General features: G+C 45.0%; 1 protein-coding gene across 11 annotated transcripts in view; it reads left to right on the forward strand.

Annotated features, from left to right (window-relative positions):
• The window catches only part of LOC138761894 (myc box-dependent-interacting protein 1-like), a 190970-nt gene that overhangs the window by 42795 nt on the left and 131291 nt on the right, over window positions 1-16884 (forward strand). For 4 of the 11 annotated variants that reach the window (XM_069934811.1, XM_069934818.1, XM_069934817.1 and 1 more), the window contains exon 1: window positions 6954-7190. The exons of 4 other annotated variants lie outside the window; for them this stretch is intronic. Coding sequence is in view for 2 of the 7 variants with exons in the window: in XM_069934810.1 (XP_069790911.1) it covers window positions 7350-7382; window positions 7470-7517 (81 nt within the window). In the remaining 5 variants the exon portion in view is untranslated. 3 more of the 11 variants (XM_069934810.1, XM_069934819.1, XM_069934814.1) reach the window with 3 other exon arrangements.

Here is a 16884-nt window from a genome sequence, read left to right on the forward strand (position 1 = left end):
TTCTGCCGAGTTGTCCAATCCAGTGTAGGGGTCCTTTTGTGCCTGTTCTCCACATTACTCCTGCGCTAACTTTCCTCTATTCTGATAAGATTTTGGCTTGAAAAGTCTACCATTCTTTTTCTCCCACTGCATGCGTTCCAGCAGATTGTGAAAAGCTTAAGTTTGACAAAATTGCTTCTGTGGACATGAGGCAAATGATTCCTCTTGTGCTCTGATGCTACAAGGGCTGTGTGTAAGTCTGTCTGTAAGGCTTTAAACGAAATATGTATATAGCCCTTGGTGTGATTACTGTATAATGTTGAGTATGTTTCATATTTTCCAGTCTCTTCCATGTAGACATCCTGTGGGATCGGCAGAACTCAATATTCTGCCAGATGTTCTGTTTTATTAACTGGATGTATCCCAGATTTCACCTTTTTTTAAAAATGTGATTAATGTTATTTATCAGTTTAGTATGTTGAAACACTGAACTTTCTATTGAATTGAGTTTTTACTTGTACCAAGATGTCATAAAGCTTTTCATTCTATCCAGGGAAGTTGACCCTCAAGGGCAGCAGGTAGTGCAACAATAAAATTATACGCATGTAGTGTCTTTCTTTTCTTTCTTTGGCTTGGCTTCGCGGACGAAGATTTATGGAGGGGGTAAAAAGTCCACGTCAGCTGCAGGCTCGTTTGTGGCTGACAAGTCCGATGCGGGACAGGCAGACACGATTGCAGCGGTTGCAAGGGAAAATTGGTTGGTTGGGGTTGGGTGTTGGGTTTTTCCTCCTTTGCCTTTTGTCAGTGAGGTGGGCTCTGCGGTCTTCTTCAAAGGAGGTTGCTGCCCGCCAAACTGTGAGGCGCCAAGATGCACGGTTTGAGGCGTTATCAGCCCACTGGCGGTGGTCAATGTGGCAGGCACCAAGAGATTTCTTTAGGCAGTCCTTGTACCTTTTCTTTGGTGCACCTCTGTCACGGTGGCCAGTGGAGAGCTCGCCATATAACACGATCTTGGGAAGGCGATGGTCCTCCATTCTGGAGACGTGACCCATCCAGCGCAGCTGGATCTTCAGCAGCGTGGACTCGATGCTGTCGACCTCTGCCATCTCGAGTACTTCGACGTTAGGGGTGTAAGCGCTCCAATGGATGTTGAGGATGGAGCGGAGACAACGCTGGTGGAAGCGTTCTAGGAGCCGTAGGAGATGCCGGTAGAGGTCCCATGATTCGGAGCTGAACAGGAGTGTGGGTATGACAACGGCTCTGTATACGCTTATCTTTGTGAGGTTTTTCCAGTTGGTTGTTTTTCCAGACTCTTTTGTGTAGTCTTCCAAAGGCGCTATTTGCCTTGGCGAGTCTGTTGTCTATCTCATTGTCGATCCATGCATCTGATGAAATGGTGCAGCCGAGATAGGTAAACTGGTTGACCGTTTTGTGTGCCCGATGGAGATGTGGGGGGGCTGGTAGTCGTGGTGGGGAGCTGGCTGATGGAGGACCTCAGTTTTCTTCAGGCTGACTTCCAGGCCAAACATTTTGGCAGTTTCCGCAAAGCAGGACGTCAAGCGCTGAAGAGCTGGCTCTGAATGGGCAACTAAAGCGGCATCATCTGCAAAGAGTAGTTCACGGACAAGTTTCTCTTGTGTCTTGGTGTGAGCTTGCAGGCGCCTCAGATTGAAGAGACTGCCATCCGTGCGGTACCGGATGTAAACATCCGTATGGATGGAATCCCCCCAGAAGTCTGGAAGGCTGGCGGCAAAACTCTGCATGCCAAACTGCATGAGTTTTTCAAGCTTTGTTGGGACCAAGGTAAACTGCCTCAGGATCTTCGTGATGCCACCATCATCACCCTGTACAAAAACAAAGGCGAGAAATCAGACTGCTCAAACTACAGGGGAATCACGTTGCTCTCCATTGCAGGCAAAATCTTCGCTAGGATTCTACTAAATAGAATAATACCTAGTGTCGCCGAGAATATTCTCCCAGAATCACAGTGCGGCTTTCGCGCAAACAGAGGAACCACTGACATGGTCTTTGCCCTCAGACAGCTCCAAGAAAAGTGCAGAGAACAAAACAAAGGACTCTACATCACCTTTGTTGACCTCACCAAAGCCTTCGACACCGTGAGCAGGAAAGGGCTTTGGCAAATACTAGAGCGCATCGGATGTCCCCCAAAGTTCCTCAACATGATTATCCAACTGCACGAAAACCAACAAGGTCGGGTCAGATACAGAAATGAGCTCTCTGAACCCTTCTCCATTAACAATGGCGTGAAGCATGGCTGTGCTCTCGCACCAACCCTCTTTTCAATCTTCTTCAGCATGATGCTGAACCAAGCCATGAAAGACCCCAACAATGAAGACGCTGTTAAATGTAGTGTAACAACACAGAAAATGCTGAAGGAACTCAGCAGGTCAGGCAGCATCCATGAAAGGCACTAGATAATGTTTCAGGCTGAAACTCTTTATCAGGAGTAGCAAAAAAGGGCATGTGCCTGAATCAAATGGTGGGGGAGGGGCAAGAGCCTAAGATGAAAAATAATGGGCAAACGTGGGGAGGGGAAGAAATTGGTGGGAGGGGGAGGGGGAGGTGGGGGGGTGTATGAATCTAAGAGGAAGGGGGTAGAAAGCTGGAGGAAGGAAGGTATGGTTGATAGGTAGGCAGGCAGGGATGGTGGGAGGGGAAAGAGAAAGAAAGGAGAATGGGGGCCTGAGATTACGGAAAGTAAGGGGTGGGGGAGGAAGTGTGGAGAAAAGGGAGGGGTTGCCAGGAATAGAAATCTATGTCGATTGCCTAGATGGATTACAAGGTGGTGTCCCTCCTGATTTTTGTGTGGTCTGAACCTGGCAATACAGTAGACCATGGACAGATATCTGCAAATGGAAAGTGGAATTAAGATGGCTCTTGAGATGTGCTGAGCAAAGGTGCTTAATTACATTTTATTTTTCCTCCAATTGTTTGGTCTCTCTTTGGAGGAGGTTACATGTAGGATATAGACATGCAATGCATAAGCATCTTTTGAGAGGTCCATCCAAGTGTTTAATAGCAGGAAAGAAACTTGTTGAATCTAATTTCATGTTTTAAAGCTTGTGCATCTTCTGCTTGATCGAAGAAGGGAAAAGAGAACGTGACTGATGTGGGAAATGCCTTTTAGATAGCTTGTCTGAGGCAGTGAATGGTATAGATGGAGGGGAGATTCATTTATATGAAGGGCTGGGCTGAATTTGCAACACTGCAACTTGTGACGTTCAGCAGAGCTTTGTATCCAGAAAGGATCCATTCTATGGTACATAACTAAAAAATTGTTACAAGTTGTGTATAAATAAAGGGGATAGAATCTGTGGGAGAGAATCAGTGGTGATAGAGCCTGCTGCTGAACAGTACTTCCCATTCCATGCTGAATTTCCATTCTCCTTCTGAGGAAACAGGGTTTATGGATGTCTGGCTGTGGCACTAAACATTGTCGATCAGACCAGGAAGAAAGGAAAGCTCACAAGGATATTAGGAATCTGATATTTCTTTTTAAAAAGTGCTGGGAAAGTGCCTGCAGGAGTCTTTAGAGGCCAAGAGTAAAGTTTGCAAATTTCAGTGTATCTGAATCAGAATTTGTCATGCACAGGTGACAACATTTGTTGTTTTGTGGCAGCATAACAGTGTAAACGTTTAAATAAACCATCTTTTTTTAAAAAAAAAGCAAGAGAAAGTCAAAGTTGGGCAGTGTCTGTGGTTCATTGTTCATTTAGGGGAAGAAGCTGAACTTGTGCAACTGAGTGCTAGTCTTCAGGCTCCTGTACCTTTTCCCAGTGGTAGCAGAATGAAGGGGGCATAGTCTGGATGGTCCTTGAGGATGGAGGCTATTTTCTTAAGACACCGCCTCTTTTTTTTTTAAAAACTTTATTTAAGATTTTATAACATGAATAACATATAGGATTACATTAAAAAAAATGAAGAATAAAATAATAAAATTACAATACAGTATCAGTAATCTAAATAAACTATACCCTCCCCAATAATTATTACACATTAATAACCCAACTCAAATTAGTCCAACCCTCCCTTCCCCCCAAAATAAAGAGTGAAGAATTAATAAAGTTAATATATGAGGAAAAAAAAACCCACTTACAAAAAAAACAAAAACATAACCGATTTTAAAATACTAACAAAAAGAAAAGTAATTAATAGTAAAATATCAGACTTAAAAAACATATTTAAATCAAACTTAAATGCATATATTTAACAAACAGGGTTAAAATGAAACATATATTTAACTCAAACTTAATATAAAAAATTAGTAAAGTTAGTAACATTATCTATCAAAAATTCTTAAACAATAATCAATTCTTAAAAAAAATTGTAGCATGAAAAAAAATGAAAAAAAAAACTTTCTCTATAGAGATAAACATTCACCAAATATCAACTAAGTTCACATCTATCATCATATTAGTCACATAAACCACCATCTTAAAACAAAATTCAAACCTCATTAAGCATTGTACAATTCAATTTTAGTACTCTTCCACCATTTTTCCCTTTTAATCTTGAATAGATTCAAGATCTAATAAAAGCTCCAATACCACATTTAAATATCCCCAATCATTATGTTAAAATTCAGATATCCAAATAAAAACACATCTACAACAAAATCTATATCTTCAACAAATGGAGCATAAACCACAAACAAAATTCAAGCCTTAAGACACCGCCTCTTGTGGTGCCTCTGGAGTTTTTTCCTGTTCTGAGTGTTGGCACCTCCATATTCCATTTATCAAATGTTAATGAGATCATTACCTAACATCAAGCTCATTGGGGCAGATGGATTGCATGACAGTAATAGTGCATCAGAAGCCAGTTGCAAGTGCTTTTGAAAAGTGTTAGGCATGGTAATATGTGTGCAAGCAATCTGTCGAGGCACTAATTAAATAGTCTAATCCTGTACAGGCAGACTTTCTGTCTGAAGGGTTGACTTTAATTTGACAAAATAAAGAAACTCAAATCTAACATTTAACATTTTGGAATGAAGCACTGGGAAGGAAGTAAAATTTACCATCTGTTTGGTGTGTTGCTACTCTATCACCACTGGGGACCCACTCCCAGCTTGCATCTAATATATAGCCTCTTTTACACTTGCGTCCCACTAAATCAGCTATTCGTGTTCCGGGATGGAATGGCATTTTTGCTGTTTACACTTGTCCAGTGTCCCAGTTAAGAGTGGTCATGTTCACACTTGCAAGGACCCATCCCTAAGGTTAGAACAGTTCTACCTTCTACTGGTGACATATTGAATGGTGGTGGATCTGCCCTCAATCTTGATCAATGTATTATGATCTTGTATTTGAATAAAATGAATCATGCATAATTATAACATAATTAAGCTTTATGTACAGCACAATATGAGCCCTTTAGCCCAACATCTGTAAGGGGCTGTGGGGAAAATGCTAGCACTAAATAGCAAATAGCAGACAACTTTTAAACAGGGTGGGGAAAGTTGGTAGTGCTATCATCCACATTTTATACTGTGGGGAAAAGTGTCTGCCCTCCCAGAATTCTGCGCAGCAGGGAAAGGGCTGTATGCATGGAGAACTCATGGAGGGGTTTCTCTGTGTACACTAGGGGTAGAGGCAGTTTATCCTTGGCGTGAGATGACATCATCTTGTGTGATTCATTTCACACTAGATCCTTTTTAGGCTGATTCCTGGGACTGCTTTTTCAAGTGTGAAAGGGGCTTATGCAATTATATTAGTCTTGCTAAAGGGTTCACACCTGATACAATGTCCATATCTGACTAACCATCTTGAGTTCCTCCAGCAAACCTTCAATAATCTTCTGGCTACTTGTCACAAAATCTTCCGTGGTCTGTTAATTTATATATTAAAAAAAAAAATTATTTTGTGAGCATTGCTCTGATTTATTGTGGAGGGAGGGTGCAGCAAAAATAGTTTTGCCCTTTGTCAACCTGCCAGAGCACTTGTGAATTGTGTGGAGTCGAGGAAGTTTGATTTTAAGTTGTAGCCTTTTGGCTTGCTTTGAGGATACCTCTGTCTGCAAAATATTGGCCCATGTTTGCAACATTAGGACAGGAAATGCGTAGTTCTAGCTAGTTAAGCTTTAATCACCTTTATTTTCCTGGCAACAGTGGATGTTTTAAAATCCATAAAGTTGTAAGTAATTAGAAACTAATTTGAACCCAAATAAGTGAAGTAAAATGGCATGGCTCTCTTAGAAACTCAAATATAATGTTGCCTATATCATTGGGTTTTGCAGTGTAACTAGCTAATAAGTTTAAAGCGTATTCATGGAGTTTGATTATGTGGAGGGTTAGATTGGCAGCAACTTGTTGGTAGTTGAATGCAAAAATGGGTTTTGTATCCAAGTAGGTTTATTTTTCATCAAAGGGAAAATATGCAGATATTTGTCATAATCACAAAGGCCAACCCATTGTGCTGTACATCTGGACACTGCAGTGTAAAATGAAAATTCCTGGGAACCCTCCCGTGAACTTGCGCTGTGACGAGGTCATCCTGTGAATTTTAAGCGAGTGATTTTCCCAGACCACGCTCTCCCTCCAATGTGAAATAGCCAAGCGGAGGAAGCCTCATGACATCAGTGGTTGCATGCTGCATCATGTAGGTGATTAAAATTAAAAGATTCCTCCCTCCTGATGACAGCGGGCTGCTTCGGCACATCGTGACACCAGTACAATGTGGGATGAATCCCTGTCCTCGTTAATCATAATCCCTCAAGCAGCTTGAACTGCTCTGTATTTCCAGAGCAGTGAGGGATTATGGGAAACAGTCAGCAATTCATCCTGTATTGTGCAACCATTGTGACATGCTGAAGTGGGCCTGAAGTGTGGGGGTGGGGGGGGTTGGTGGGGTAGGGAGTGGATGGTTGGAGGGGAAAGAGCAGGCAGATGACCAAAAGGAGGGGGTTGGGGAACTTGCTCTTACTCTTGACTGCATAACGCATCATCGGTTGGTGGGGGGGGGGGGGGGGGGAGAGAGGCAGTAAACCCCCTAAATTGTCGGGGAAGGGCAAACTCCTGCGAATTTGGACTGCAGTGTGAAAAGCCTGGGAGGTCCTGAATTCCCGGGAATTTCATTGGGTCTAAGTAGAGTCACCGCTTGGCTGGCGGTGTGAAGAGTGTTAGAAAGCTTTTCTGATTGCTGCTTCAAATCCATTTGACGTCTAGCCATACATTTTCTGTACATTGAGGAAAGGTAATTAATGCACCTTTCACCATTAGTCTCAGTTGTTTGTTCACTTGTGTTGCTCACATGTTGGTTTGAAGAGATTGTACATACTATTTGATGCTGGTTCTGAAATTGCACTAACTCTATCTCCTGAGTCGTGGTGCTCTCAAAGGTAGCTGGGACGTGATGAATAGTCATGAAGATTTTGTCAACAGCCAGGTCAGACAAATTTTAAAATTTGGGCGCTAATTATTTCCTTTGTAAGTTTGAATGAATGGATTAATTATTGTTGACTTTATTTCCAAGGTGGCTCACCTGTGCAAAACCAAATCTAGGAGGGAATGTAAGATGAGTGTGAGTAAGGATTGATTAAAAACTCTCAGGGCATGGTGGGGGTGGGGGTCGGGAGGGGGGGGAAGAGAGAGGCAAGCAGGCACAAAATTAGCAGGGAAGGTGTGGCAAATGTGACTTTCTATTTGTACCAATATTTCAAGCAGAGTTTTGGATCATGTAATACTGGAAGTTTGTGTAGATAATAATCATACAGAAAGTCAAATAACATGTTGGCTATCCGTGCAAGATGATAAAGTAAATCTTGAGAGTGTACAGTGCTTTTTCTCTAGGATATACTTGGGGCCAGTGCTGCATTGGATGGTGAGAATTAATATGGGGTTGGAGTATCAATTCGGTTGATACAAAATGAATTTGGAGAAATGGACACCAGTTTGAGTGATTTGAGAGTATGTGGAAAGGCGACTTCTCGAGCTGCAGGGTGTAGGACTTTGTAAGGATGGAGGCATTGGCCATTTGGAATGTTGAACCTTTTTAGATCAGTACATTGGTTTTGTAATTTTAATCCGGGGTGCTTGTGTTTAATCATTACATTGAACTTTATTCAAGGGTGTTAACTTGGTGCTGAGGGATTGGATAGTCAGGAGAACTTGAGGCAACTTGTCTTCAAAATTACTTGCCAGCACGTTTGAGGAGCCATATGGCCTGCTATATGCTTTGAATTGCATTCTTTGGGAAAAGAAAATTCCACTCTCTATTCCCATGCTAATGTGATGAATCATCTGATAACATGAATTTCCATCCACCAGTCACTAGTTTATTCCCAAATGTAATCAGGGATTTTATGGCACTTGCAGGGGAGGATGAGAATCCGTCTCAGAGCTGGCTGAACGGCGCAGTTACTGTATGCAATTCTGGTCACCGCATTGCAGGATGGATGTGAGGGCTTCCAAACGGGTACAAAAGTTTACCAGGATATTCCCTGGTTTAGTGGGTATGAGTTGATAGAGAGAGGTTGAATAAACTTGGGTTTTCCCTGGAGCATAAAATGCTGAGGGGTGATCTGATAGAAGCAACTAGCAAATACACTTATCCAACATCCACTAATCTCCATAGTCAAGTTTGTCATCTGATTGTGGCAAAACAGCATTCTCTGGTCCTAGGGTAAAACATCCAGACACCCAATACATATGCAAGACAATTATTTATATATTAAAGAAAATGGATTTGTACAGATGAATGTCTTGGATGTTAGTATGAGCAGTTCCTTTGATTGTTCAGCATTCTCACTGTCCGTGGGGAAAAAGCTGTTCCTCAGCCTGGTGGTGCTGGTTCTGATACTCCCCAGTGGGAGCCGCTGAAAGATGCTGTTTCCAGGGAGGAAGAGGTTCTCAATGATTTGCATGCCCTTTTCAGACAACGATCCTGGTAGATCACTTTAATTTGGGGGGGGGAGGGGAGGGTGTTGGGGGGTGCTAAGAGGGAGATGGGCACTGGATATCATGAGTTTTGATGTATTTACTTAAATTATTGGACTTGGCTCATGAATCAGGAGTAGGAGCACAAATCTGGGGCAGCAGATTAATTTAAGTGCAAGTAAATGAAACAGGGAAAGTAATTTTCATTTTCTTGATGCAAGTAAATGCACTGAAATAGCCTGTGACTCCATAACTACAAATTATGGACTCCGAACTGGCCACAGATGAAATTAGTTTTGGGTTAAATTAACGAGTGATTCTAATACCTGAGAACAAACTTTCTAAACAAAAAAAGAATAACCACTTTATGAAGTTTTCACAATTGCTCTTTTTAACTTGACTGCTTCATAGTTTCATTACTGGAAAGGTGCAACTCAGTGGTTCTAAACCTTTTTCTTTCCACTCACATACCACTTAAGTAATCCCTATGCCATAGGTGCTCTGTGATTAGTAAGGGGTTGCTTAAGGTGGTATGTGAGTGGGGGAAAAAAGGTTAAAAACCACTGTTTTAATTGTACTTAATTGACTCATTATGTGCATGGTTTCATAACTTCAAAGAAATGGGCCAATGACAATTTTTCTCAAGCAAAATATTTCAGAAACAATTGGGTCTAGAGCAGTGATTCTCACTCTTTCTTCCCTTTCTGCCTCCATACCACCTTAAGAAATCCCTTACTAATCACAGAGCACTTATGGCATAGGGATTACTTAAGTGATATGTCTTCTTCTTTGGCTTGGCTTCGCGGACGAAGATTTATGGAGGGGGTAAAAGTCCACGTCAGCTGCAGGCTCGTTTGTGGCTGACAAGTCCGATGTGGGACAGGCAGACACGGTTGCAGCGGCTGCAGGGGAAAATTGGTTGGTTGGGGTTGGGTGTTGGGTTTTTCCTCCTTTGCCTTTTGTCAGTGAGGTGGGCTCTGCGGTCTTCTTCAAAGGAGGTTGCTGCCCGCCAAACTGTGAGGCGCCAAGATGCACGGTTTGAGGCGATATCAGCCCACTGGCGGTGGTCAATGTGGCAGGCACCAAGAGATTTCTTTAGGCAGTCCTTGTACCTCTTCTTTGGTGAACCTCTGTCACGGTGGCCAGTGGAGAGCTCGCCATATAACACTATCTTGGGAAGGCGATGGTCCTCCATTCTGGAGACATGACCCACCCAGCGCAGCTGGATCTTCAGCAGCGTGGACTCGATGCTGTCGACCTCTGCCATCTTGAGTACTTCGACGTTAGGGATGAAAGCGCTCCAATGGATGTTGAGGATGGAGCGGAGACAACGCTGGTGGAAGCGTTCTAGGAGCCGTAGGAGATGCCGGTAGAGGTCCCATGATTCGGAGCTGAACAGGAGTGTGGGTATGACAACGGCTCTGTATACGCTTATCTTTGTGAGGTTTTTCCAGTTGGTTGTTTTTCCAGACTCTTTTGTGTAGTCTTCCAAAGGCGCTATTTGCCTTGGCGAGTCTGTTGTCTATCTCATTGTCGATCCTTGCATCGGATGAAATGGTGCAGCCGAGATAGGTAAACTGGTTGACCGTTTTGAGTTTTGTGTGCCCGATGGAGATGTGGGGGGGCTGGTAGTCATGGTGGGGAGCTGGCTGATGGAAGACCTCAGTTTTCTTCAGGCTGACTTCCAGGCCAAACATTTTGGCAGTTTCCGCAAAGCAGGACGTCAAGCGCTGAAGAGCTGGCTCTGAATGGGCAACTAAAGCGGCATCGTCTGCAAAGAATAGTTCACGGACAAGTTTCTCTTGTGTCTTGGTCTGAGCTTGCAGGCGCCTCAGATTGAAGAGACTGCCATCCGTGCAGTACCGGATGTAAACAGCGTCTTCACTGTTGGGGTCTTTCATGGCTTGGTTCAGCATCATGCTGAAGAAGATTGAAAAGAGGGTTGGTGCGAGAACACAGCCTTGCTTCACGCTGTTGTTAATGGAGAAGGGTTCAGAGAGCTCATTGCTGTATCTGACCCGACCTTGTTGGTTTTCGTGCAGTTGGATAATCATGTTGAGGAACTTTGGGGGACATCCGATGCGCTCTAGTATTTGCCAAAGCCCTTTCCTGCTCACGGTGTCGAAGGCTTTGGTAAGGTCAACAAAGGTGATGTAGAGTCCTTTGTTTTGTTCTCTGCACTTTTCTTGGAGCTGTCTGAGGGCAAAGACCATGTCAGTAGTTCCTCTGTTTGCGCGAAAGCCGCACTGTGATTCTGGGAGAATATTCTCGGCGACACTAGGTATTATTCTATTTAGTAGAATCCTAGCGAAGATTTTGTCTGCAATGGAGAGCAGCGTGATTCCCCTGTAGTTTGAGCAGTCTGATTTCTCGCCTTTGTATTTGTACAGGGTGATGATGGTGGCATCACGAAGGTCCTGAGGCAGTTTTCCTTGGTCCCAACAAAGCTTGAAAAACTCATGCAATTTGGCATGCAGAGTTTTGCTGCCAGCCTTCCAGACTTCTGGGGGGATTCCATCCATACCTGCTGCTTTGCCACTTTTCAGTTGTTCGATTGCCTTATATGTCTCATCCTGGGTGAGGACCTCATCCAGCTCTAGCCTTAGGGGCTGTTGAGGGAGCTGGAGCAGGGCGGAATCTTGGACTGAGCGGTTGGCACTGAAAAGAGATTGGAAGTATTCTGCCCATCGGTTGAGGATGGAGATCTTGTCGCTGAGGAGGACTTTGCTGTCTGAGCTGCGCAGCGGGCTTTAGACTTGGGGTGAGGGGCCGTACACAGCCTTTAGAGCCTCGTAGAAACCCCTGAAGTCTCCAATGTCCGCGCTGAGCTGGGTTCATTTGGCGAGGCTAGTCCACCACTCATTTTGGATCTCCCGGAGTTTGCGCTGAAGATGGCTGCATGCGCGACGGAAGGTTTGTTTCTTCTCTGGACAGGATGGCTTTGTAAGGTGAGCCTGGTGGGCAGCTCGCTTCTTTGCCAGCAGCTCCTGGATTTCCTGGCTGTTTTCGTCGAACCAGTCCTTGTTTTTCCTGGAGGAGAAGCCCAGTACCTCTTCAGTGGATTGCAGTATGGTAGTCTTCAACTGATCCCAGAGGGTTTCAGGGGACGGGTCCGTGAGGCGGGTTGCATCATCAAGCTTTGCTTTGAGATTTGCCTGGAAGTTTCCTCTCGCTTCGTCTGACTGCAGGTTTCCAACATTGAACCTCTTTCTGGGGGCTTTACTGTTCCTGGGCTTTGGCTTGAAGTGAAGGTTGAGCTTGCAGCGAACCAGCCGGTGGTCAGTGTGGCTATCCGCGCTGGGCATGACCCTGTTGTGGAGCACATCTCGTTTGTCACTTTCTCGCACCAGGATGTAGTCCAGGAGGTGCCAGTGTTTGGATCGGGGATGCATCCAGGTAGTCTTAAGGCTGATATGTGAGTGGAAAGAAAAAGGTTGAGAAGCACTGGAACATTTTCTCTGACGGGGTGGGGGGGTGGTTCTAGAACTTGGGGTCATGAAGGTATTGGCTATTCTGGGTAGAGGAGGAGAAATTACTGCCCCTTGAGAATTTGTTGTCCCTTGAGCCTCAAAGGCTGTGGAGACTCGTTCACTGAATATATTTAAGTTGGAGATCATCAACATTATTGCAAAATCCAGAGAAACTCGGTTAATGCAACAAAAAAAATCACTGAGATGAAAAGTTGGTTGTATTGTTACAGAATGGAAGGACAGGCATGAAGGTATTTGATTGGCTTTGTTCTCAAGTTCGATTTAAGTTGCTATCCCCCCCTTTTAATTGGATTATAGTTCAGGGTCTTGCAGCATCTGTTCTGGAATCATGCTTGCAAATCCCTTTTTCCCCACCACCTCATGCTTTAATTTTTTTTTCATATGACCAAAGTGTGTCTGAACATTTTTGTTTTTAAATGGCCATTAATCTACTCATTTTGAGCATTAGAGCTCCTTCTCACTGGCTTGATGATCTCTTTATTGTACTGATCCAGCCCTACTTATGAATTGTGACGGGCTCTTTTTATGATTAAAATTTGTGTTTGTTAGATTCCTGTTTTGGACTAATAGTTGTCAAAACTACAGGCAAGGAAGGAAATTTTTGGGCATGGTGGGGTTAAGAAGTATATAGGTTTTGCTGGCAAGGCTAACATTTATTTTTGGCCATTGACTTCAACTGCAGTCTTTATGAATATTCTCCCCTAATGATTTTGGGGCACTGATTCCATGATTTGGATCCAGCAATTAATGAATGTTAATATTTCTGTTGAAATTATGGGGGAAAATTCTGTTCAACTTCCCCTGACCCTGCAGCTAATGTGGGTTTGGACAGTGACAACAGCCCTTGTTCAACTAACTGCATGCTTTCTATCTGGAACTGCCAAAATGTTTGGCCTGGAAGTCAGCCTGAAGAAAACTGAGGTCCTCCATCAGCCAGCTCCCCACCATGACTACCAGCCCCCCCACATCTCCATCGGGCACACAAAACTCAAAACGGTCAACCAGTTTACCTATCTCGGCTGCACCATTTCATCAGATGCAAGGATCGACAATGAGATAGACAACAGACTCGCCAAGGCAAATAGCGCCTTTGGAAGACTACACAAAAGAGTCTGGAAAAACAACCAACTGAAAAACCTCACAAAGATAAGCGTATACAGAGCCGTTGTCATACCCACACTCCTGTTCGGCTCCGAATCATGGGTCCTCTACCGGCACCACCTACGGCTCCTAGAACGCTTCCACCAGCGTTGTCTCCGCTCCATCCTCAACATCCATTGGAGCGCTCACACCCCTAACGTCGAGGTACTCGAGATGGCAGAGGTCGACAGCATCGAGTCCACGCTGCTGAAGATCCAGCTGCGCTGGATGGGTCACGTCTCCAGAATGGAGGACCATCGCCTTCCCAAGATCGTATTATATGGCGAGCTCTCCACTGGCCACCGTGACAGAGGTGCACCAAAGAAAAGGTACAAGGACTGCCTAAAGAAATCTCTTGGTGCCTGCCACATTGACCACCGCCAGTGGGCTGATAACGCCTCAAACCGTGCATCTTGGCGCCTCACAGTTTGGCGGGCAGCAGCCTCCTTTGAAGAAGACCGCAGAGCCCACCTCACTGACAAAAGGCAAAGGAGGAAAAACCCAACACCCAACCCCAACCAACCAATTTTCCCTTGCAACCGCTGCAATCGTGTCTGCCTGTCCCGCATCGGACTGGTCAGCCACAAACGAGCCTGCAGCTGACGTGGACTTTTTACCCCCTCCATAAATCTTCGTCCGCGAAGCCAAGCCAAAGAAAGAAGAAAGACTTTGTCTGATGCATTGATACTCTTAATGTTGATGCCATAGCTGGTCTCGTATGGGAAATAAGTAATACACATACATATGCAAATTAACATCTGTGCATTTCAAAACTTGCCTATTCTTTGTGGTTAGAACATGTGTGACTTGCAGGGTGTGGCTCAGGTGGTTAACACTCTTCATTTGGATTGGTATGTTGACCCTTCCAGGAAAATAATTTGGCACCTCATCCATCAGCATTAACAAACATGAATTGTGTATCACTCGTGAAAAGAATTCTGTTCTTGGGTCCCATATACAAATGGCCCTGGGGCTGTTCATTTATCATCTCCTAAACATTGATATTTAATAAAAATGCAAGCAACAGGTGCACTATATACCTTGACAATCTATGACTATTCTTTTGTCGATAGTTTTATATTTCTGGAACTTGCTACACAGCATTAAATGTTTCTTTAGCAGGAAACTGAAGTTAGTTCGGAAGGTTGTTCTGCAGTTAACTTGGTGATGGTCAATAACTGCCCTTGTTAATACCCCTCTCCCCCTACCCTCTAAACATCTATCTCTTTCTCTGCCTCCTTTCCCTCAGGCTACCTTCTCTCTCTCTCTCTCTCCCTCCCCCCCCCAAAAAAAACACCCTTCACCACACTGACTCCCACTCTGACCCTTGCCTGGTTTTTATCTTCCCCTCTCAGAGGTGGAGTGCTCTATCCTCAGCAGAGGCCTCACCTTCGTACCCCTCTGTCAACACCTCAATGAATTCTGTGCATGCAGCAATGCTGAACTCTTCTGTCGTCTTCATCTCCAGGTCCAAAACTTTGGATGCAACTCTCCAACACTCTCCCACCCCCAACCAAGACCCTTTCTCCAGCTTCCAAGATCTCTTCCTTCTCCTGGCCACCTGCCTGCTCTGGACATTTTTATCTCCAACTGCCACTGGGGCATCCACTGTCTCAACTTTACTACTAACTCCCTCACCTCCTCAGAATGCTCTGCTCTCCACTCTCTCTGCAACAACCTCACTATCAAACCTGCAGACCAGGGTTGTGCTTTTGTTGCCTGGCGCACTGACCTTTTCCTTGCTGAGGCCAGCCCACAGCTCTCTGGCACCTCCTATGAACCCCTCCCACAAGACCCCACCATCAAGCTACAGTCTCCAACACCATCTTTCACCTCATCGACTCTGGGCACCCCCACCCCCGGCCACCAACCTCGTTGTCTCCCATCCTCGCACTGCCTATTTCTAACTTCTACCCAAGATGCATAACCCCAACTATCCAGCAGACCCATTGTCTCTGGTTGGTCTTGCCCCATGGAACTAATTTCATCCTACCTTAACTCCATCTTTTCTCCTCCGTTCAATCCCCACCTACATCCACGACACTCATACACCCTCCACATCCTCCAAGACTTCAGATTCCCTGAACTGGACCGCCTCATCTTCATGATAGATGTCCAATCCCTTTACACCTCAATTTCCCACACAGAATGCCTTAAAGCACTTCACTTTTTCCTGAACCGTAGACCTGAGCAGTCACCTTTCACCACCGCCTGGCAGAATTTGTCCTTACCCTTAACAATGTTTCCTTTAACTCATCCCACTACCTCCAGATTAAAGGAGTAGCCATGGGTACCTGCATGGGTCCAAGGTCTGCCTGCCTATTTGTGCATTTTATGGAGGAAAACCTCCAAGCCTACACAGGCAGGACCCACCCCTCCTCCCCCCCCCCCCCCCCCCACCTTAACTCTTCCTCCGGTACATTGACGACTGCATCAGGATGGCCTCATGCACCCGCAAATGGCCGTGAAATTGATGAGCTCAATTTCCACCCGGACCTCAAACTCACCTGGTCCATCTCCAATGACATTCACCCTTTTCTGGATCTCTCTGTCTCCATCTCAGGAGTCTGACTCTTCACTGACATTTTATTACAAACCCTCTTAACTTCCACAACCTCCTGTACTACACGTCCTCACACCTGTCCCCTGCAAGGATCTCTTCTCTCAATTTCTCAGTCTCTGCCACATCTGTTCCCAAGTTGAGGCCTTCCAGTTCAGAGCATCTGAAATGTCTTATTAACTCGGCCCTCACTCGCATCTCCTCCATTCCCTGCTCATCTGCCCCTGCCCTCCTGCCCTTAGAAATAATGAACACAGAATCCCCCCTCATTCTCACCTAGCACGCCACCTGCCTCCATATCCAACACATCTGCTGGAATTTCCAGAACTTACTACAGGACCGCACCACCAGACACATTTTTCCTTCTCTCCCCTGTCAGCCTTTTGTGGGACCATTCCTTCCATGATTCCCTTGTGACCCCATCCTATCCCCCCCCAACCCGGCACCTTCCACTGTGGTCATAGGAGGTGTAATACCTACACCCACACCTCCTCCCTCATCACTGTCTGAGGTCCCAAACAGACCTTTCAGATGAAGCAACACTTCACCTGTACCTCCAATTAACTCATTTACTGCATCTGGTGCACCCTCTGTGCCCTTCTCTACATCAGAGAGTCCGGTCACAGATTAGGAGAGTGCTTCGCCCAGCGACCTCTCCTTTGCCAACCACTTCAATTCTGAGTCACACTCTCAAGCTCACATGTCTGCCCATGGCCTTTCACACTACCCCATCCTGACCATCTGCAGATTGGAGGAACAACACCTCATTTTTCATCAGGGCAATATCCAACTGGCATGAACATGTTGCTCACTGCACTTCA

Source organism: Narcine bancroftii, chromosome 4, assembly GCF_036971445.1.
Source record: "Narcine bancroftii isolate sNarBan1 chromosome 4, sNarBan1.hap1, whole genome shotgun sequence".
NCBI lineage: Eukaryota > Metazoa > Chordata > Chondrichthyes > Torpediniformes > Narcinidae > Narcine > Narcine bancroftii.